The sequence below is a fragment of the Centropristis striata genome, chromosome 11, assembly GCF_030273125.1.
Source record: "Centropristis striata isolate RG_2023a ecotype Rhode Island chromosome 11, C.striata_1.0, whole genome shotgun sequence".
Taxonomy (NCBI): Eukaryota; Metazoa; Chordata; class Actinopteri; order Perciformes; family Serranidae; genus Centropristis; species Centropristis striata.
Genome location: NC_081527.1, coordinates 12,700,761 through 12,724,598, shown reverse-complemented (window position 1 = coordinate 12,724,598; position 23,838 = coordinate 12,700,761). Strand labels below are relative to the sequence as shown.

The following is a 23,838-nucleotide window of genomic DNA, read 5'->3' as shown; positions in this document are numbered from 1 at the left end:
TTGCATATATCGGTATAGTTTAAAAAGATATCTCTTTATATACGTGCTGGCCTTACTAGAGTTTGTCGTATTTAGATCTTTTGTAATGTTCGTTATTCTTTTCTGATATAAATAAATTTATTTCAGAAAAAGATTGGCCTATTTTTATTTCATAGGCTATTTTTTAAAGATTTTTTTTTATTTAAATGCAGATTTATGGAGCTTTGATTTAAAAAAAAAAGTACTCATGTTGTTATATATATATATATATATATATATATATATATATATATATATATGTTCACTTAAATAAACCATTTCAATAAAACTACTTGTGACATGTCATATTTGGCTTTGACTTTGACTGAACTTTGCAATAAAAATATCGCGATATATATATCGTATAGCAAAATTTAGCCTAAATATATCAGGATGTGACTTTTGGTCCATATCACCTAGCCCTAATACAACATGGTGAGAGCAGCGCACGCACACAGGGACCGGCCCGCTACCACAATAGTTTGTCGTTTGTCAACAAAGAACAGAGAAGTTTGGATTAAAACACACACATAGGCACCATGACAATGTCAGATCACTGATAACTGAACTGATACACTGATCCAGATCAATGCAGTGTTACACCCCTAATAATAAGCTTAGGCTGTAAATCCATCTGCAACAAGAGTGAAAAACAAACAAAAATAAAACAGAAGTACAACAGCAAAGTCAAGTTGGAGAGGAAAAAAAGAAGCAAACTTTAATTTTCCAAGATTATCAACAGGAGAATCTTAGTGAGCGTAACTACTAACACCAATCAGTGGGCAGAAATACAAACGGGTGCCAACACAAAACTTCATTTTCAGTTCAGTTCTAAACAGCAAAAAGCCAAACAAAGATTAATAGTGGAAAACATCCAACTCAAAAAGTAACCTTCTAGTCACAGGACATGCACAACTATTGTTCATGTGTTGGTGAGGGATGGGGTGGGCTTTTATTAGTCTTTTTTTTTTTTTAAATCTTCTTTGAAAGAAATGCATGACAATCTTTATAGTTAGACTTTATGATGTCAACAAATGGGGTGCATCTAGCTAGTAACTGTGATTTTATCCAGATAGGATGGAACATAAATTTAGAAGTAAACAGATACTGATGTACAGATTTATACAGAAAGGGGGAATAAATAATTTGATGTCCTGTACAGTAAGATGTGCCACCTGCACAGATGAAGTCGGCCGAAACCTTACCTGGGCCAGTTAGTTATTCAATACAGTAGGAATATCAACCCGTAAAATATCTCATTAGTGGCGAGGACTTTAGTAAGAAATTTGAAGGTTATTATTTAATCTACATTTGCTTATCTATGGTATTGAAAAAAAAATATTGATTTACAAAAGGGGGGATTTTACACACAAGTTTCAATTGTAATAAAGTGCAAACAAAAAAACCCTTGTTTTCATTCCTTTACGGGTCATTGGAACTGCAACCGCTCATAATAATAATAGTGTAATGCTGTACCATTACTGTTTTTTTATCAGAAAACCTCATGCCGTTGCAAGTCTATTAGTGACACGTTTTTCAGAAACGGATTCTAATCCTTGTGGCGCTTTCTTCAAACTAAACACATTTGCCGCTGAGGGCCTCAAACAACCATTTCTGATATGTTATTGAACCCAGCTCTGGGGTCAGAAGTAAGGTGGCTATGGTCATTACAACAACTACTGTTTTGACGTTGTCTTCTCAGCGTCATGTGTGTGTTGATGGCAGTACAGTCATTACACATAAGAAAATTAAATACCGATAAAAACAAGCTTCGCTAGAGTCCATCTAAAGTTTACGAAATGAGAGCTTACAACACATGCAGAGCGCTGAATCTAAGACACAAAGGTCACTGTTCATTAAAGTTATAGAACAAACTAACTGTTCAGCCCTTGACATGATGCACTACTATTTGGGACAGTTTCACATTTCTCTTTAAGTTCAACCTTAGGAACACAAAGGACCAAAAAAACAAAAATAAATTAAGGAAGGCCAACAATTTTACACTTGGGTCGTAATAATTTAAAGGGTTCTTTATGCCAAATTTCACAATTAATATACAACATATAACTTTTCACTTTGTAAACCAAGGGCTTGTAGCACTTGATAATGTAATAATTTTCCTGAAAATGTAATAAAATTTGCACTTAACCTGATAAAAAAAGTAATAAAATAAAAAAATGTATTACATCGTCCAATATAACAATTAAATGTCCTGAATGACTGATTTAACATTATTACCAAAAATGTTATGACTCATTACACTGCATACAAGGTACACACATGTTGTAAACTTGCACTTAATAATAAAAAAATACTTTTTTCATTATCAATCAAAATTATGACATTATCAAATTTGAAGAAAACAAAAAACATCTGGAAGGTACAATAACAGTAAGTAAGGATATTTTATCACATAATTGGTCAAGTTATCACTTTTTTTGGTTTTATAACATTTTTGATCAGCTCAAGTGTAAATTTTATTACATATTCAGGAAATCGTTACATTATTAGAGGCTATTTTTTCAACCACAATCTAACATAGTAATAACCATGATTATATTTTAATTCAAAACATTTATTATAAGATGGGGCCTGAGAAGTTTTCATCATGTTTTGTTACCTAGTAGTCTATTGGCATGAAAACTCACAATTTCTTCTATAAAAGTGATTTTTTTTTTTACAGTGATAATCAGGTGCTTAAATTGTACATAAATAATCTCAATGTATGCATGTTTTTGTTTCCACTTTTGAAGAAGGGTCTTTGGGAATGACTGCCCTCTTGATTTGGCTTATTCGATGCAATTAGCTATATATGCTCAAGATGATCCCTGTCTGCTAGCTTTAGTGGCTTCCGGGTCAGCAGAGAAGAATAACAGCTTCATTCAGTTATAAGCTGGTTATGGTGTTTCACTCTCACGCTTTTGCACTACTAAAAAGATATATTTATAAGAACAAAAACACAATTGTCTCCCTATATTCAGATGTTTGGAGCGCACCTCCTCAGATCTGGAGACAAAGATGTTTTTCTTTTACGTTTATATTTTTTACGAGCTAATTCCACCACTTGTTCTTTGCAGACCACCTTGAGAAAGACCTGCCTGAAAGACGGCCAACTGACATCACTGAATGCCTCAATGAAAACAGCCTTTATTTAGAAAACTTTCCAAACTTTTCAAAGCTGAGAAATAAAAGCGGATGATCCGTGGCGATGTAATCCTCAAATTTCATTTCGAGGCACAACACCACAAGCACTTTTGAGTCCACTTGAATAGCTAAACAGTGTTTCCACACTCTTCTCTCCTGGATGCTTAGATGTGATCAAATGCAGAGCCTCAATTCAAGCTTTGAGTTTAAAAAAGTTGCCATATCAACTGCTTCAAGAGTTGTGTCCCCCTTTTTGTTTCCGCTCTCTCTCCAAGTCACAGAATACGTCCTGTTGAGTTAGCTTGGAGGACATTTGTGTGAGACACCTTTTCTCCATCTTTCTCAGCTTTTGGAGCAAGATTCCCAACCAGACCGCCTGGAGATCCCCGAGGGTTCAGGGGCCCGCGAGGGACAAGATGACACAGTCGCCCCCCTTCCCCCCTTCAGAATCGTTCGGACATTCCACCCTCCTTGACCCGTCGAAGGTCGCGCCTCTCCGACTGCGCTGCTCCGACAACGGCGGCTTTCTCCTTCGCCATGTCCTCTCGTGAGCAGCAGCGCCTTCTCTCCTCCACCAGCCGCCCACGCTCTCGTCTCTTGCTCTCTTCCTGTCCAGCTCTACTCCCATTTTTGTTCTCACTCTTGTGATTGGTTGGTTTCTCACGGTCTCTCTCCTGTTACTTTCACACAGTGGTGCTTCGGTTGTAGCAGTGGAAAACGGGTATCCATGTTTGTTCTTTTTTGTTATTACCCAGATTAAAATACCATTGAACTAAGCTTCACACAGGCCTAGCTCCATTCCAGCAACCTGTCAGACAAATACAATTTATATATACACATTAATAACTGTTTGAGGATATAATCATTAGTTTTTTTTAAATATTAAAAGGCAAAACTGTTTTGGAAAATGCCTAAATGTCTAATTTATTTTTGCAGAGAATTAGAGGAGAAGATCGATACCACTCTCTAATCACATTGTGGTTTCAATGGTCTCTTCAATGAGGTAGAAAAAGCTTATTTCCCAAAATGTTAAACTATTCCTTTAACCTCAATGACTCATCTAAGTTTTAGTCCACGATGGAATTACTTACAGTCTAGTACTGGGACAGTCCAGTCACGCCGTGTTGGTAGGCCCGCTCCCCCTGGTAGGTGGAGTCCTGGGACAAAGCCACATCAATCTGGGACTTAAACTCATCTCCTAGGTAACTGTCCTATAATGGGACAAACAAAAAGTGAAAGAGGTCAGTCAACAGTAACTCCTTCATTTATTTCCATACAGAAAAGGAATACGTGGTTTTGCACAAACAGAGGTCTTTACTTGAATAGGAAACCTGGACAAACACTTGGAATATTACGTGCTAACAGCCCTGGCATTGGGCACTAATAGCTATGAATAAACAGACTACAAAAAGCCTGCTTCATAAAGCACACCTACTTAGCACTTCATAAAATCTCTTAAATACCAACTTTGTAATAAAGATTTATTGACAATGGATGACAGCTGAGTGGACAAACCTGTGAGAGTTCAGGCTGGGAGAGGCCAGGCTGGCTCATCTGAGACGGCTGGCTCATGTTGATGTAGCCCTGTGTCAGAGGCCCCTGGGAGAAGGGCTGGGAGCCCAGGTCCTGGCTGGCCTGGCTGCCACTCATGTGGCCTCCATGTCGGTCTGCTCCTCCATTCCCGCTGTGGTTCCCCATGTTGCCGCGGTTTCTCTGACGCCCACCTCGAGTCCCGCCGCCTCCTCCACTACCTGCCTTGCCTTTCAGGCCTCCACCACGACCTGGAGGGGAAATGTGAGTGTTACAATTGTTTCATAGCAGCTTCAACAGACAAACATGTAGTTGCCTCCACATAGTATGACTCTAAAGTTTTATGTCTTACTCACCTGCTGAGGGTCCGTTAACCTGTCCCATGTATCCAGGTGGAGGTATGGGGGGCATCACGAGGTTGAAAGGGATCGGGATGTTCAGGGAAGTCATGGGACTGGGACCTGTGCCGATCATACCAATCTGGTCATGGGTCTGGAAATACATGTTGGACGAACGTCCTACAGTGGAGAGAAGTACAGGTTAAATTTTTACTGAATTGTCTTAGATTTAGTCATCTATTGATCATTATTATTATTTATCTATCTATACATTTATTTATTTTTACTTTTTGGGGTGGGGATTCTGTTCTGAATGTTCCTGTGTGTCAAAGCAAGCAAAATGTCTCACCATTGCTGCTGCGGTCATAAACAGATCCAGGAATGAGGGCCTCCCTGGCATCATACATGGCTGTGCTCATGAATCGACCCCCCTGCAAAACAGGTGAGCAAGCAATGCTATTTTGAGTGTTTTTAGGACATGCCTCATTATTTCTTGCATATACACTGATTAATTACCCTGTTTTTGTTTTTTTAAACAGAGTAGATTCTGAAGTGCATCCTAAATCCTTCACACTGGAAAATAACATTCATGAACCAGTTTAGAAACCCTTATTTCAGTGTTCCTTGATGCTCCATGTATGTATTGAACACAGCACTAAACTCACAGGGTTGATGGTGTTGACGAGCTTGCGTGGTTTGCTGAACTGCATGAGGCTCTCCCTCAGGTTGTTAAGCGGCCCTTCGACCAGGACCTTTTGCTCCTTGTAGTAGTTCAGCAGGTGGTTCCACAGAGGCTGCTTGGACAGGGCCTTGGGGTTTCCCACAATAATCACACCATACCTACATGATATGACCAGAAAAATAAGGATTAAAGATTATAATGAAGGATGTGATGACATTAAGCTAAATAAAAGCTCAATATCTAGAATACTAAAATTAGACACAGAGGGCCCTCTGTCGACAATTTTTACCTGGCCCTTGTGAGCGCTACATTGAGACGCCTGGGATCATTGAGGAAGCCGATGCCCTGGTGCTCATTGGCCCTCACACAGGACAGAATGATGAAGTCCTTCTCTCTGCCTTGAAAGGCATCCACACTGGCTATTTCCACCTCCTTCAGAAAGAATAAAGAGAAATTAGTGGGGGAAAAATAATTGTTTAGGATTAATTTACAAAGTCTAGGAAATAATAAGGTCACCTTTTCTTTACTAACATAATATTATTTAATGTATATGGATAAAAATGTGTTTTTTGGAACCATTTTAACCTCCACATAAACTGTATTCATGTGGTGTTGGATTAATGGGAAAAATTAGTTCCGCACTCGGAAAATTCATGTGAACGCCTTAAGTCAAAACAACAACTAGAAATGTTGGCAAAAGGATTTCACAGGACCTGCCAAGTTGATGTCATACTACACAGAAACATGGCAGACCAAACTTCATGTTGGTGAGAATTTTTATTAATTCATGTATTACATAACCTTTTTTTTGGCTCACATGTTGTATTTAATATGGCCTTAGGTTGTAAATGTTAGTTACAGTCAACATAGAGTGACCTGGATTACTTATAAAAGTGATTTATTAGCATTAATCCTGACAACAAGTCAGTTCAAACAATGCAACACAACACACTTCTTTGCCTTCATGTTGTTTCCACATTGCCACTTAAAGTTGCAAACACACCAAAGTTGAAAGAAGTTCAAAGGACTTTAGGGATGTCCTGATCAAGTTTCTTTAGCCCAGATTTTGATCAGAGTCCGCAAACTTTGGTAAGATACTGATCCGATACATCCATTTACCAACCTCAGTCACAATTTAAACGTGTGACTATGATAAAATAATCTTTCCAATTCATATACTTATTTTTACTTGTGTATGGAGCCAAATGCTCAAAAACTTTCTGCTGAAGTGCACAATACAACTTTTAAAGTGCAAAAACATTTGTTCCTTACCTGGTAGAGTTTTGTATGGAGGGAGCCACTGAACTGCATGTACTGGACCAAGTAGGACCTCTGTCCCTCGTAAGGAGTAATGATGCCAATCTGATCTGGTTTGGCTCCAGCCTTCAGCAACCTTGTAGTTATTTTCTCCACATTAGCTGCCTCAGTCCTGCAGCAACATAAAGAGTGTTTACATGACAAGAATATTTTACGTAATCTGACAAGGCACAGAAAGTGGTGTGATATCTCTTAAGATGTAGAAGTTCTCTAAACATCTAAGCATTTCAAGCGTGTGTATGCATCTATGTCCGTGTGTACTGCATAATAAAATTGCAGGAGAGACAAAAATATTAGGTCAACAAAATGATCAAGAAAAGTTGAAACCTGTTGAGATAGGATGTTCCAGAGCTGGCAATTTCCTCTTGACCTTGGGTGACATAAAAGAACATAGGCTTGTCCGGCTGCGGCCACTGGAAGTCAAAGCCTTTCTTCACACGGTCCGCTGTAGAAAAGGAAATATGTAAGTTAATTGTAAGTCTCAGGACAGGAAAAGTAAAACATAACGCTGAGCTGCATGCAATCTGGCCAGAACATCTGAGGTAAATGTGTCTCATATGTTCTCCACAGATTCTCTTAATAGATTTATGGCTATTTCCAAGGTCTCGCAGTGATGCTGGAAAATAAAAATCTTTTTTAAACTGCCTACTGTGTGGGGAAAGCAGTCAGTGAAATGTAAGCAAGCAGTGCCATGTAATTTAGAGCATTCAGCTGAACCTTGGGACCAAATTTAAAGGCAGTTTTAGTGGCTATAAAAGGGAAAGCCAAATAACTGACGTTACAAAAATTAATTCGTTTCTTTTCATCTTACCGGCAGTGACTCCATTCTGCAGAGAGCCCTCATAGAAGATGTTAGATGGGAAGGCGCTGAGAGCTGGGTGCATGCGGTACTGAACCTGCAGACGGATAGGCCGGATCCCCAAAACTACCAGACGCTCAAACAGAGACTGGGACAGACCTGCTTTAGCTGCCTTCTTACACATCACCACAGGGCCCAGCTGGCAGTGATCCCCCACCAGAATCAACTGGGAAACAAAAACAAGTTATCAAGACGCAATAAATAACTGTTTAAGCACATAGCTGATGCCACAGAATGATACAGATTTACTTCCACTCATGCAGCTCCTACCTGTTTGGCCCCCAGGACGACAGGGACCATGCACTCTGGTTCGGTGGCCTGGGTGCTCTCGTCTATCAGGATGGAGCGGAACTGCATCTTGGCCAGACGAGGATCCCCCGCCCCAACACAGGTACAGCAGATCACATCAGCATTCTGGGACAGAGCAAAGGAATAAAGCAGACATGTATGTGAACAGTACAACTTTGCAGTTTCTTTTATAAACCATTAGTATGACTATCTTTTCAGCCTGAACTGATTAGAATAAAAACCACTAGGCATGAGAAAATAAGCATTAAATCAAAGTTGGTTTACTGTCACAAACTGGAAACTATTTATTCACACTATGAGTTCAGTAAGCAGTTTTCATACCATAAGCAGCTCCCTCTCAGCTGTGCGTCTCAGAGATCTGTATCGCTTCTCGTCTGAGGAGGACAGCTCTCCAGTCTCATCCTTCAGCTGTTGGAGCTTTTGGAGTTCTGGCATGCTGCAGGTGTAAATCAATCATGTCAGCTTCTTAGCAACCTTACCGTTTTTCAGTAATTAAATTTAATTGGGAAAATTGTTTTGCAAAGACATGTTTTATAGATAGATGGTGTATATACAAGTATAAGCATGTCTTATACTTGTACTTGCAGGGAACCACACACACGCAAAAAAGCCTTTTAAGAATTATTAATAACCATAGTCAGTTATGTGTTACCTGTCCATGTTACGGGTCTGGTTGTGCAGAGCCAGGAAGGACACAGGTGAGTCGATGGCCTCCCTGCTCTTGGCACACAGCCTCACCACCTTGAGACCTGTCTGGTGGATCTTCTCTGTCAGCTGGTCGACGGCAATATTACTGGGAGCACACACCAGCACCGGCCTGGAGGGGCAAAGAGTACAATAATGTCTGACCAAAACACAGAGCCAAGCCATTCTTTAAGAACATAATGGGCTCAAAACTCAATGAAAGTTAATAATCTCATAATAGCAACGACCTATACATATATAATACAAACAGAAATAGACTTTTCCTACCCGTTGCCCTGCCTGGCCAGGTGGTAGACGATGGTCGCAGAGGTTACCGTCTTTCCTGTGCCGGGAGGACCCTGGATCAGACTGAGAGGACGCTGTAGCACAGTCTTCACTGCGTACACCTGCATTACAACAATCCAAATTTATGTGAGCTACAAACACTTCATACAGTCACTATATGAAATAGTTTGTACCCTACTTGGCCTTAGATAAGATTAGATAGAACTTTATTTATCCCGAAGGAAATTCTGGTTCCGGATTGCTCCAAAGTGCCAAAAGCAATTACAAAAACAATCTACCTATCTCAATATAGGACAATTTAAGAAAACAATGAACGAAATAGGTAACAATAACAATATATAATGTAAATATAAATATAACAATATTAAAATTAAAATTTTAAAGTGTCTATGGCGTAAAGTGAGTAGAGTGCAGATGATATGGCAGGATGTAATATACAGATATACTGCACATGATATTTAACATAATATAGTCCGTGGTTTTGAAAATTGTATTGCACACGATGCTTAGTCAGTTTTTTTTGATATTGATATTAGCTTTCCTCCCTGCAGAAAGGGGAGGAGTTATACAGTTTGATGGCCACAATTTGATACCACTAATGCTTTGGGATATGAGTGAACAGTGTATGCCACTGTCATGTGTTATGGATATGTAGTGTATTATAGGTCATATGACTTTTCTGATAAAATATTGATAAAAAGTCTCTCACTGACAGAGGGTCTTTTTTTCTCGCCTCTCCAACTCACCTGTGAGTGGTTAAGGTCAGGCAGGCCTTGAGCAGTGAAGCGCTTGGGCAGCTGGCACTTGATGACCACGTCCTCCACCTCATGTCCCAGCAGTTTGTGGTAGATGTAACCAGAAACTGACGTCTCATCGACAGCAAATGTCTTGAGGGCACTCTGCATCCTGGATGATAAATACAGGAATATAGAGATAAAGTTATAAAGTGGATCCCTCATTCAGTGGCAAAATGAACTACCCAAAGCTATTCTAGTTACCAAATTATTTTACAGACAAAATAATGTGTTAGTTTACCATTTCAACTGTTTCAATAACAATGGTGTAAAATATTACATAGAATACAGAGCAAAGCTTCAGACCCTCTCCGATTCATACACCATAGTAAAATGCAAAAAGGTCTATTTAAAGCCACCTTTCACTAAATACAAATTGACTCTTACAAACATAAACAGACTTTTACTTTAACCAAATTACAGACTGACCTGTGCAAAGACATGAGCAAATAAAAATTTTAACTGAGCTTAACAGATACATTATGGTGGGTTTCATGCCTTGCTCACACATATCACAGCAAGAGAATAGGCATAGGCATAGACTTCTTGTGAATACCTGTCAAAGGAAGTGGACTTCCACACAAAGTCAACCTGAAAGTTGTGTGGGATCTCCACCGGAGCTCCTGCACTGCTCCTTAGCTCTATGGCAATCTCATCGCCATAGTCTGGTACAATAAGTCAAGGAAGAGGTAGAAACCTTTGAACACATACTGTAGTTATCATCACATCTGAGGTACTTCTATGACAGTATATCTGATTTTATAAACTCTTGAAACAGGTAAAGCACTTGATTTTGTTGACTGAACAGATGAACATTAGTGCATCATTGACGAGGTGCAGAGAACTTTGGACATTGTAGTGGTTTTGTAAGGTTATACATAAAATTAAGTACATTGATAAATCTTTGAAAATAAGGCATTTTTTGTCAGTTTCAAAAGTAACTCCACCATGCCAAACTGACGTATGTGCACCAACAACTGCTGTGATATCAAGTCTCAGGTTTTAATGCTGGAGTACTGTATCTGGTGGTAAGTTGTGTGAGCAAAATCTAAATTTAGAATGCTTAAAAACCACTTAAGGACTGTAGGGAAATACAAGTTTACAAATGTTGGTGTAGTTTCATAAAGCTGCCACTAGGTGTTACCAAAGACTAATTCTACTGAGAGCACGTCTATGTGAAGCTCTATTTAAGTTTCTTTTCACAGATGCACCGCAACCCTGAGCTTATCTAGATATAACCAGGAGGAGCTGTATGTAAGAATGCAAATTTTAGACTAGACTTTATCCAGCCAGTTCCCTGGTGGAAAGTCAGTTAAATTGAGCCCATCTATGAATAGAGCAGGTCATTGTCCAAAGAGTTGAGAGTGAGCCAGCTTGTTGATGACGTTTCCATCATGGCACCAGAACAAAACTGGGGAAAAAACAGACTTCCGAGGATGAAGATGGATAATTTCCATAAAAATGGTAACAAAATGTCTAACTGGATAGATGATAAGATTTGGGAACTTCTGTTGGTAAGGGCAGATGCTGTGAGAATCAGAAAATTCAAGGAACTTCCATTCAAGGACCTGATTCTCCTGACATTTTAAGGAGTTCATATGAAAAAAAGCTTTAATGAAGAGGCCTCCCTGTCTGTGAGACACTGGCAAAAGTGATATAAATGTGTTAAAGTGGTTAAGTTGCAACAGTCATAAGGATACTATCAGGGACTTTGATGACATGTCCGATGCCTTTCCACGGAGGAGCCAGGTCTCCTTTGTACCTCAGGCAAATTTCATCTCCCTGCATCAGTCTCATATCTACAAGACAGCAGATGAGATGGAGAAAAAAAGGAGAAAAAAGTACACATTACTGCATGGAATAAAGGCACAATTTAAAATGTATATATATTAAATCTGTAAATGTAACTGTAAATCAAAGCCAAATGTACAAATGTTAATTTGTTTTTGGTCACTTATTTAAGAGTGTAGTCAAAACAACATTAAAACTACACTCTTGGAAAAAGCAGGAAACATGTAAAGAAAAACTACAAATACATACCCGAGTCTGTCTTGGGAAGAGTGAAGTAAGCAATCCTCTTTTTGTTCAGGCCCAAGTCCCATCTGACTGTAATGTTGTCTTGAGTCTGTTAGGCAATAACATTATAAGATATCTATTATACTTAAATAGCAGCAGAAAACAACTTTAACTCAAAATTATGACAAGAAAAGCTATTTTTCGGATAAAAAATGCCATGGTGGAAGAAACTCAATGTCAACTGAAATTAAGTCATTCATCATGAGAAAACAGCTTTAATTGAGTAAACAACAAACAGAGGTAATTTTAACAGTGTAATTTCCTTTAACGCCAGCAATAAATAATAAACTAACTCTGTTTAGTGTCCTATGTATATTGTAACAAATGATTTATTAAATCACAAATTACAATTTAATTCTACCTGAGACTCTTTGAGTTTCTTGTCATAGTCGGCCTCCAGCTTCACAAGAGGACCAAAAATGTTCTGGTACTGGTAGGCGTCCTCATAGCGGAGCAGCACATGCTGGGGCTCCTCATCCACACCCGGTTTCTCCAGGTCCTCCAAGGTCGCCGTGGGATTTTCCTGCCAGAAGAAATTTCATTAACAAGTGCATTTGACTGAGAGAAGAAAAAAAAATACATATATTCTGGCAAATCTTCCATCCTCCTGAATTTTCTTTGCAAGTAAAGAAATTTAAGCTGATGTGGTGAAGTACCCTTCTGCCATCTAGTGGCTCTTCTTTTGTTCCCAAATGACTGGGGTAATAAGTTATTGTTATGTCATTTGTAAACATATCGTCAAGTCTTATCATCAAAGCATAAAAAAAGAAAGAAAATAGATTAAAAAAGAAAAGAAAAGAGAGACAAGAAAAAAACATTTCAAATTTAAAAGGTAAAGATCACATCCTTACAAAAGCACCTACACTCTATCACAATACGCCTATACAGGCATACTTATACCTAAAGTGATAGGCATCCAAAAAAATGAAAAATAAAAATGATAATTAGAAAATAACAATAACAGCGGTAATAATGGTGAGTTTATCTGCCCCATGTGCACCTTTCTTCATCCATCTTTTCTCCTGCAAACAGTACCTCATCATGGAGTGATAATAACACAGATGACAAGAGAAACGTCAACTCAAATGATAATATTGGTAAATTAAATTAAATAAAGATAGTTTGCTGCATACATGTATAGCACTGACTAATAATAGTATAGTTATTGAAAGAGAAAAGAGAAAACAGAACCAGATGAGTGGGGTCTGTTATGGCATTTTATATAAATAATTTTAATTATGGCGGTTATATCACCTCATATCATCTTTTTAAAGGAGAATTTAAAAAATGTAAATTACTGTTGTCACAGCATAAAACCAAAGATATTTTGATTTTTATGAATCAAAACTTTGTGACACCCCATGTAAATAATAAATGTAATGATGGCTGATTTCCATTTAGCTGCTTCAGTTTCAGGGTGCTGGTTCACTGTCATGGCTAACTGGGACACTTTTATAGAAATGAGCCATTGTTAATGTTATTAGTAACACCATTTGCTTTAACTATTATGACAAGTTAAAATGGCTGCTGTTAAAAAGGCCAATAACATATACTAAGACAACTGTTGGATATATGTGATTTGAATGTAACAGGAAACTGTCAAAAAAATCGAAACATGGGCATGAAACGGGCAGTGAAACTGAAAAAAAAAAGAAAAAAAAAGCTTAGCAAACACGCCTTAAAGCTATTTGCATCACACCAATCTGTATCTATATCCGACTATCTGATTAACAGTATAGATACGCCCAACACATGCTCAATTTCAAGTTATGCGTGTTTAGGATATTTACATAGCACAATGGCGGGCGTGTGCCACCACAGTTGCATTGACATACCTTCCAGAGCTCCTCCAGCTTGTTGATCTGCTGGGCGGTGATTTGACGAGCCCGGAGCTGCTCCTGCTCTGAAGGGATTTTCACAAGCCAGGACAGGAAGCAGCGGTCCTGGATGAGCGGCTGCCACTGTGAACTGTCCCAGTTGATGTCCTTCAGGCTGCTCTGGCTGGCACATGGCTGCCTGTGTAACAACCAAAACACAAATGTCAAACAATATCAGCAGGAAGGTCAGTGTGCATGGCCAGCTCCATAAAAAACACACTTACCTGCACAGTAACACCACTACAGAGTCGGCTTTGGCAGGGATGAAGCCCAGAAGGAAGACATTACGGCAGCCGCAGTTGTAGCACTCCAGCACTGTTTCCCCCAGAGGGCCGTCTTTATGCAGGGTCACCTCTTTGGACTTTGCTCTCACCAGGTGGTTTACAATGTGGCTAAAAACATAGCGAATTACAATTATTGCACCAGGAAATGAAGGTGATGCAAAGGGATACAGTCCTGCATACAATGAGGGAGTATTTTACCCTTTTAATATGTCCTTAGACATAGGGCTTATACGAATAAAACATGACTGTACAAGAATACAGCAAAGATATCTCAAACTTGCACTGCAGAGAAACTGTTGGATAATTATGACTCCCCCAAACACAAGATGCAGTCATCTGCTACACCAATCCAGTATAATGCAATTTCTGAAAGCATTTTGGTACTTTGCCAAATAAATGATTACAAAAATATCATAAAATACGTAGAACTAGCACGCTGTCATCCAGCAAGTTCAGCAAAAGTTTTTTTAAGTAATCACCTCATTATAAAACGTATAACTATGTATTTAGCGCCTAGAGCTATTTAGCTGTCGTCTACAGAGTCAGAACTGCCAGAGCATGAAGTGACAGAAGCAGCATCAATTGTACATGACTGATGATTGCCAATGATGGCTTAAAGAACTGCCACAGTATAAAATTAACCAAATATAAGAAGAGAGCAGGTTCACATATCTTGCAGATGTTTTCTGGCTCATTACAAGGCTGATTAAAAAACTAAATTACATTAAATCAAGAATACTTCAAAAACTTCTTTGCTTTGGATAACTTGCTTTTAAACACACATTTTAGCCCAATGGCCCATAAAAGTCAGTACATATTTATTTTTTTAAGTTGGGTTTTTAACTTCCTGAGCAAACAATAACTGTCCATTAATGACCAAGGCTTTTGAATACGACAAAGACTCATTATTAAAGTCACTGTGTACTGTACTCTTGCTATTATGATATCCTACCTGTAAAATGACCCTCTCCCAGTTAATTTAGCTGAGTACACAAACAGGGAGGGTCAATAAAAAACAGATAAGTCACTGTATCTTACCTGCCGGATGTGTTTCCACGGCCGTTACAAAACCACTTCTTGCTGGTATTGCAGTAGACCACGCAGGCTGGATCATGAATACCACAGTAACTAAAACAGATGGAGTTACAATTTAAAAAAGAAACACAAAGCATTACTGTTAAGAGCATGAAAACAAAAAATGAGCACATAAGTGATGCAACAACCCATCTTATAGTTGTTTTATAACTTTCTAAAGCAATAGCACATGCACAAAGAAGTTATTTTTCTTTTTCTTATTTTCAGGAACAAACAACTTCAGTAGCTGATGGGATTGACTTATATATTTCATATGCAATATGTATGTTACTATATCATCAAGCAATAAATAAGCCAGGCCAATATATTAACATTAGGTCATAGCAGATAAATCAGCAATAAATGACAAGAAACTAAACTACAGGAATGCCAAAGATACAGTGCATTTAGAAACAGCATGACTATCATTCTATTGTTTTTCCACTAGTGACAATTAAGTTTTAAAAAAGTTTACTTTTCAATTCTAAATTGTCCTAACCCCTACATTAATTGCTCAAATATTAATATTGGTATCAGCTTTAAAATCACGTATTTCTCACACTATAGATGTAAATGTAAACTATTCATAAAGCTTAGTCCTTTGAGAATTTGACAGCTTTTGAAAAACACTTCCTTTGGTTCTTTGCGGGAAGTATATATCCAATTTGAATGCAGATTTTAATTCATATGCCACTAAACAAATTCATCAATTCTGCCACAGCCTTTCAAACAGTAATGGATCCAGCATTCCGAAAAAACTCAACTTTGTGTTTCTAATGGGTATCAAAGTTTATATAAAAATATTTAGGCAGATTTCATTCTTTGTCCACCAAGCTATGTTCATTGCCAAACTGACTGACAAACAAACAATCCAGCTAGGCAACAGAGAATGTCTGGGATGTCAGACATACTCAACAGAACCCTTTTGGCACAGCCACATTAACGGCTGACAGCCAACTTGTTTCGAGAGCACAAAAGCTGTGAGAAGAGCACCAACACTTAACATGACAAAACAATAAAAGTGATTTAAAGTTGCTGACAGACATAACACAAGATGTTCTGATAATGTAATGTATGTGCCATCTGTAGAGTGAGTGAGTGTTTATCAAGAAGGTTGATTTTGCTCAGATTGAGCAATCTGCTGTAGATTTGAAAAGTTATGTATTTGAAATTTTTAGTTGCATGTTTTTCTTTCTACTATTGCACTAGATATATTAATATTATGACATTGTAGTCAACAAAAAATTGGAGCTGTATATACTTATATAAAATAACAACAACCATCAGAAACTGAACACACTACATGCCATTGTGGCTGTAACTAACAAAAATGTCCATCAGTTCTCTCAATGTGATGTTGTGTTAGTTCAAACACCCAAAGATATTCAGTTTAATGGTGATGATGCAAAACAGCGCATGTTTTTAAAGAAACATTACTTTTGAGAATTAGGGGTTAGCAAAATATTATTTTTCTGTCTATCGGCTAATCGATTAGTGATGTTGCAGCTCTGCATGCAACAATAATTTACAGAAAATCTTAAAGAACATTACCAAATGAATATTTTTCACTCTAAAGACAGCTATGGGACCACTCACATTAGTCTGGTCTCTTACCTGCAGGCGTGTATAGGGAGATCCTTGGTGTAGTAGGTGTCCTCCTCATCCTCCTCAAAGTTCAACTCTGCCAGCAGCTGACTGGCTTTGACCACAGGGTCGTCTCCATTCTGTAGCATGCCATCAGGGCCATTAACCTGAGGTGACAGGTGTACAGAATCATAATTAGGAACTGTAATTAACTTAATGTCAACATGTGGGAAAAAATAGGAACGAGTGCTAACAGGTGGACAATAGATTGTGCAAAATGTGGACAATCATAAAGATACATGAAGCCTTGCATGGTCATATATTTCACTTGCAGGCTTGCTTGCAGCCTGTCACATCAACAAACGGTTTGTTGACAGCAATATCCCACTGACTGTATCCTACTAAACACATCTGCCAATCTCTGTCATTGTTGTCAGTGAACACTATTTAGTACATCGTCACACTGTTAAAATAATCGCCAAAGTCATTTTCTGTCAAAATTGTTCTTTTTGCCTAAGTCATCTCCTCATGACGCCGGCCACCTATGGTAAAATCACCTACATCCTCAGTTGATCAAATCATGTGATTTTACCCCTTTAAGATCATCACTTCTTTGACAATTTGCCACATTCATAGGTATCAGTGTTTTATTGTTGACACTAATATTGGTAACACTTTACTCTAATGTGTCTACATAAGAGTGACATGAGCATGTCATAAACATAACATGGGATGTGTCATGAACATTAATGACACTTTGAAGTAACATTAATGCTCATGATACTTGTCATGTTTCTGACAGGCTTGTGTGACTCTTATGTATACACCTTCAAAATAAAGTGTTACCATATAATAGCCATCCTTTGTTACATCCTTTTTGAGTGAAATTATCAATAAATGTCATATGTTACACTTTTGGTGAAGTTTTTTGTGTTTCCTGCAAAACTTGAAAAAATGAGTTAGGCGATTATTCTAACAGGGTGACGACATGTAAGAGCTACTGGGCATAAATATGGGCATTTGAGGCTGATCTACCACAGCAGCAAATCTCTGTCATTCTTGGTCTGTATGGCAATAAAGTCCTGCATTGACATGCTAGCTGTGTCAGCATGCTAACTGAGCAAACTAGGTAGCTAGCATGCTAGCCAATTAGCGGGATAAACGCATGGTAACGGATGGAAGGCGTCATCATGCTAACAACCGGAGATAGCCAGCGATGTTGTTAGCTAGCCTTAGCTAATGCTCATTTTGTCAACACTGGAGAGGACGTATTTTGACAGCGAGCTTCCACGAAACAGCCACACGCACCTGGTTGTCTAACTGGCTCTGGGTTTGGCCTTGGGTCTGGGTCTGGCTCGGCAGGGTAAAGTCGGTGAAGTCGTACTCGGAGCCCTGGGTGTCCGCTCCCAGCAGCTCGGCTTCCTCGGTGTCAAGGAACGTTAGAGTCTGCGAGCTCGGCCCGTACGCCTCGACACTCATGTTTCAGCCTTCTTATTCACGGTATTTACCCGCCCCGAAGAATATTCCATAAACGGAAGCTATTCCAGGAAATAAAAATGAATAACCGAGGCACAGTGCTGATGAGAAAATTACAAACACTGGTGGTGAGAGATAGACAGAGAGCCTCGACCAGGGCTGCGTCCTGTTTGTCTTTTCCCCCGCACGTTTCCTTTTCTCCCTCACTTGTCTCCTACAGGAAGTCACCTGCAGGGAGCGAGGGAAGGAAAGGAGACAAGGAGACATACGTGTACAGAATTTAAAGTGGGACTGTTTTCCCCTTAAAGGTCATAAAGTTCCTCTGCCATTAACGTCTAAGAGTTGCATGTGGGAGATGAGTCAAAGGAATATGAGGTGCATTTTTCAATTCAAAGATAGATAGATACAGTCATGGGAAAAAATATTAGACCACCCTTGTTTTCTTCAATTTCTTGTTAATTTTAATGCCTGGTACAACTAAAGACGCATTTGTTTGGACAAATATAATGATAACAACAAAAATAGCTCATAAGAGTTTAATTTAAGAGCTGATATCTAGCCATTTTCTATGTTTTTCTTGATAATAGTTTTGGTTATTATCAAGAAAACCATAGAAAATGGCTAGACATCAGCTCTTAAATCATACTTATGAGCTTTTTTTGTTGTTATTATTATTATTATTATTATATTTGTCCAAACAAATGTACCTTTAGTTGTACCAGGCATTAAAATTAACAATAAATTAAAGAAAACAATGGACTAATATTTTTTTCCATGACAGTAGATAGATAGATGTGATTATGTGGGTTAAGTCGGTGTAAATATGGAACTTGAACGGACAATGCAACCTGGGCATTAACCATCATGACAAAAATACTTCCTTCAAGGCTGAGGCTCTCTAGAAAGTTTGATGGGCTCCTGAAAAAAATCTTTAGTAGACCTTTAGATTTAACATGTCACAACATTGACTGTATTTTAAGATAATTCATGATCATTCATTTTTTAAGTTCAGTCAGTGACTTTAGAATTATTGCTATTTTAAATGAATGGTTTTATCATATGTTTACAACTGAAACACTGACCTAATTTCCCATCTCTGGGCAGGTTAGACAGCTTTGAGTTTCTTCTAAATCCTGCTACTTGTCAGCTTAGATAGGTAATATAAAATGGGTTTACTCCTGTGCCAATGCAAATGCAATCCTTGATACTGAGCGTTCAAGCTGACTTCAATTAATGTTCTAGTAACATCATGTTCCTTTCACTCTGTCCTACACAGATCTGTCAGGTCAGAACAAGTTCAGCAGGTCTGTTGAACCAAGATGTACTCGGATGTACTGCACCCAGTGTTAAAGTAACTCGCCCTGCTGCTCCAAAGGAGTCTGAGACAAATAAAGTATTAAGGAATTAATTTGGTTACTACACATGACATGGATAGTTTCCCAATTGTGTTTTACACGTCACTGCACAAAAATTCTCACTGTCTTAGGGAAGATCACAGACTTCAAACCCCAAATCCTAAAAAGTTGTTGTGTTCTCATCTTAATCTATCTGAAATCACTTTAATCTTTAAATATTTTTGTCTTGCAGAGGCTCGCCTTTTCAAGTCTGTCTGGACAATGGCCACACACAAATCTTTATTCATCAAACAGGCCTTGACCTGTGTTTTCAGCAACTTACTTGGTGAGAAACCTGAATTACTGAATTCAGACATAACTTTAAAAGACAATAATAGTGTTTCAAACTCTAAGTCTCAAAGCACACAATGTTCTACAGTAAGTCACTTTGTGATCACAGATCATAAAATGCTTTGGCAGGATACTCACATTCATATTTTTTTCTTTAGTAGATGACATTTCATGGGTGTGGTTCTTTGTGTAGCATATAGTCAAATAATATGTGCATCTACAGTGTAAGATATGAACATTAGAAATGTGAAAGAAGTGTATTTTAGGATTACTCCTAAGAATCCTTAAAAAATAATTATAGGCAAAGATGTCTGGCTTTTGTCCTAAACAAAAACAACATATGAAAAACTGTACTAATAAGTTCTTTAAAAGCTATTCTGACTACATTTTTATGTTGTCAGGGATATTTTGTTTTGTCACTTTTATATGATGTATAATATTGTATAGTTAAAAAAGGCAGCTCTGACAAAAAAAACAATAAAAGAAAGAAGGAAAACTGAAGTCATAATGCAACATGTTGTCAAAGACCTCATTTAGTAGTGTCAGTGATGTTGTTCTCATCATTTAAACAATTAAATCACAGCAATAAGCCAGTGAGAAGTGTTTTAATTATACACAGCCTTAAGCTGGCATTGCCTGGCAAAGCTTTTCTACATACACAGGACAAACATTAAATTGATCAAATGAATTGTGTGACCGATTGTATGTGCAATATATTCCCTGAGATAAACAAATCTTTATAAGTGTGAATTTTTACATTTCTTCAAGTTCCTGTCATTTCAATGTCATCGCATTTCTCTGGTGCAAATACAAGCAATGTGAAGGAATGGCAGCATAATTTCAAAATTACAACAAAATCATACTTTGGAGAGTGGAGAAAACAGAAAAACTACAAAACAGTGAGAGTCACAGAAGGCAGAGGAAGGACTTAAAAGGTTACTGTTACCGTAAATGTTCCCAGTGTGTCATCATAATCATATATAACTTTTTCAACGACTACCTTCTTAGTTCTACTAATACATCTTAATACACTCACATTTATCCTCCTCTTCACATGATACAATGTTAATACGTCCATAATTATTGTTGTTGACATCTATTTTCACAGCCTTATCAGCTGCAGAACTGTAGAGACATGACTAACACTGACAGATGCCCACTACTCCTGCACACACATTCAAACCCACACATGCAAAGACCCGGACCGGCCTACGATAAAACAGATGCTGTAAAACCTCCAATATTTTCAAGATACAACACATGGTGAACAATTGGCACTGGTATAACAATTTCAAAGCACCAAATTCTGACACAAGCTCCTGTTCTCGACAACAGATGTAAAATTAATGCCATTCATTTCAGGAGCTGATGGTTGACTATCTTGAGTCATAAGTCATTAGTGGTCATGCTGGTGTTGATGCTCGTGATTGCAGTGCTCATGTTTGTGATCCAGTTCCAAAAATTTCAGCATCTCCAGTACGGCGGCCTGCAGAGCTCTACCCAGGTCCTCGCTGCTGTAGGGTTTTCCAAGTGGAGGCACGTGGATGAAGGCAGAGTGACCCTGGCCCAGGTACAGAGAAGTGTAGTAGGTGTAGTCACACAGGTATCTGCCAGGGAGCCAAAGCATGCATGCTAGGTTATGTAAAATCTGTATAATTACATTTCTACTTTGCCAAACATGTGACAAAAACTGTGAGTCAGCTCTCAAAAACAGTAGGTGCCTCTGGCTGTTAAGAAACACAAGACATTTCCAGATGAGTCATAAAACATTCTTAATTACACTTAAATACACTTTTTTTAAAAAGTAAGTGTCAAGTACACACATACTGCCTAGTGGATGTCATGATTACAGAAAGTTTTTTTTAGAAAATATAGTCTAGAAACAACTCAAGATAGTTTGAGACCAACAGGTCTTTTCCACAGCAGACATATTGACAGGTCACAGTAAGAACAAATATAATGTTCTTTTTTAATCCTTTTTTTAAAATTCTATTTCTCTTACTTCTGTCTTCTCTGGCATCTGACAGGCAGCAAAGTGATATTTTCATTGTGCAAGGAAACATGTTTCTATTGTGTATATGACAATAAACTTTGAATTGAATTGAATTGAATTGAATTGAATTGAATTGGAGAACTTATTGATGGCTGAGTCGAGAGTATTGTGCATGCTGGGTTCATGGCTTACTTGGACATTGAAATAAAACAGACAGCCACATTTGTGAATTTTCCTGCACGTGTAAATAATATCACTTACCTTCCAGCATCCTTAGATACAGATAGAGTGACCCCGAGGTCAGAGTCATTGACCCTTTTGCAGACTGTCTCCATGTCCACGACTGAGTGTATGCAGTCGGGGCCGCTCTCCATGCAACACTGGGAAGCCGGGCAGAAGCTGCAGTTGTCCAGGCGTTTGTAGCCCTTGTTGTGGCCACACTGCTCCAGAGTGACAGTGGTGGCTAACCCAGAAACACCGACATGGACCACCAACTGAAGACAGAGGTGATAGAGGTCAGTTGGGTATTGATTGATCGATTGATTTCATATACATTGTGATGGAAAAATGTGTTTTTCATGAACAGTATTCTGTGCTTATTGAATACCTGTGGCTGGTGCTCTTCCCAAAGAGATGGCAGGAGGTCCTGAACAGCCTGGTATTCAACAGGCACTTCACACACATGAAGGTCTACAGCTTTACCCAGCCCTAATCGGTCCAGTTCCTGTCAGCGAACACACACACACATGCACAGACAGACAGGTGGATATGTGAGGAAAAAAAGTCCCTGCAAATATCCTATATACTTTAATTGCATAAATGTAAAAAGAAATTCACTATTTGAATGGCAGATTTAACTCAAAGTCCTCAGCCGTAGCCTTTGTTAAAAATAAACCACCTGATTACTGATTACCTGCACTGCCACCCAGCTAGAGTTCACTGCATGCTCACCAAAAGGCTCAAAACCTGCACAGAAAAGATAAGCAAAGATGATTCTTCAATGCATGAATGACACACAGTGCAGCAGAGTAAATAAAAAAGGCAGTGAGGATGCTTATCTGTCATGGAGAGAAATGATAAGGGTGGATGTAAAAAGAACTCTTCATTCAAAGTGCAAAGGTTTCAAGTTAAACATTAATTTTATTAGTGAGAGCAGCAGAGACAGAATGATTTCTTTGTTGCAGTTAAGCTGTGAAGGAGTTTTGTGTCACAATCAAAATCAGTCATTCAGCGTGTTCCTAATGCATATTTTTTCATTCCCTCAACTAGACCAGCAGAAAAAAAACATTGCTCCCCTGAAAGCAACATTACTCTCTGCAGAACACTATTTTTTAACTCAGTGTCATTACATATTTATAACATAATGCATGCATTAAAGTGCAGCTCAGTCACAAGTAAACAACTCTATGAGCTGTAACAGCACTGTAGTGACAATAAAGAAATCATTTAAGCAGCATTTATCTCTCTCTGTACCTCTGACCAATTAAAACCTCTCACCTGTTACTATGACTTTCTTCCGATTGGCCATTATCCTCGGTTGGTATGACAGGTACTGTCATAGATTTATAATAAGGGGATAAAATATCCCAAACAGGAATGCCAGGATTGTCTACGCTTGCTGCTGTCTTCTTCTGGCTCTGAGCTGAAAGGAAGTGACACAACAAATCCAGATGGGTCATACTGCCATCTATTGCCTGGGCATGCAATCTTCCATAGCAGCTCATCTTACAGTCATGCATTTGGCAAAGAAGTGGAAATAAAATCAACCAAAGAGGACTCTTGGATATTTCTTCAGCATGTAGCACAAG

The 23,838-nt window shown here is 38.4% G+C and overlaps 2 protein-coding genes across 2 annotated transcripts; both read right to left on the bottom strand.

Moving 5' to 3' along the window:
• Positions 1-705: 705 nt before the first annotated feature.
• Positions 706-18,517, bottom strand: LOC131980519 (regulator of nonsense transcripts 1). The gene is made up of 24 exons (XM_059344768.1): positions 18,185-18,517; positions 16,907-17,043; positions 15,257-15,346; positions 14,159-14,326; positions 13,893-14,073; positions 12,419-12,580; positions 12,022-12,106; positions 11,682-11,780; positions 10,538-10,646; positions 9,934-10,093; positions 9,170-9,288; positions 8,850-9,014; positions 8,519-8,633; positions 8,159-8,302; positions 7,841-8,054; positions 7,357-7,474; positions 6,985-7,141; positions 6,002-6,144; positions 5,696-5,870; positions 5,380-5,461; positions 5,049-5,210; positions 4,678-4,943; positions 4,254-4,373; positions 706-3,970 (listed from the first exon to the last, which is right to left on the bottom strand). Exons 1-23 carry the CDS (start codon positions 18,353-18,355, stop codon positions 4,257-4,259), a joined length of 3,339 nt encoding a protein of 1,112 aa, XP_059200751.1. The 5' UTR covers positions 18,356-18,517; the 3' UTR covers positions 706-3,970; positions 4,254-4,256.
• Positions 18,518-20,625: 2,108 nt separating this feature from the next.
• Positions 20,626-23,689, bottom strand: pgpep1 (pyroglutamyl-peptidase I). Its single transcript, XM_059344730.1, has 5 exons — positions 23,528-23,689; positions 22,944-22,996; positions 22,638-22,754; positions 22,292-22,524; positions 20,626-21,644 (listed from the first exon to the last, which is right to left on the bottom strand). Exons 1-5 carry the CDS (start codon positions 23,556-23,558, stop codon positions 21,434-21,436), a joined length of 645 nt encoding a protein of 214 aa, XP_059200713.1. The 5' UTR covers positions 23,559-23,689; the 3' UTR covers positions 20,626-21,433.
• Positions 23,690-23,838: the final 149 nt, after the last annotated feature.

Bases quoted from the DNA above. Each gene is read 5' to 3' on its own strand.
- pgpep1 (XM_059344730.1), bottom strand. From the start codon at position 23,558: ATGGCCAATCGGAAGAAAGTCATAGTAACAG. The intron at 22,997-23,527 runs GTGAGAGGTTTT...TTTTCTGTGCAG, and splicing joins GAAGAAAGTCATAGTAACAG to GTTTTGAGCCTTTTGGTGAG. The intron at 22,755-22,943 runs GTAATCAGTAAT...GTTCGCTGACAG, and splicing joins CTAGCTGGGTGGCAGTGCAG to GAACTGGACCGATTAGGGCT.
- LOC131980519 (XM_059344768.1), bottom strand. From the start codon at position 18,355: ATGAGTGTCGAGGCGTACGGGCCGAGCTCGCAGACTCTAACGTTCCTT. The intron at 10,647-11,681 runs GTATCCTTATGA...TTATTGTACCAG, and splicing joins TGTCATCAAAGTCCCTGATA to ACTATGGCGATGAGATTGCC. The intron at 5,462-5,695 runs GTGAGTTTAGTG...CCTGTTTTGCAG, and splicing joins TCGTCAACACCATCAACCCT to GGGGGTCGATTCATGAGCAC.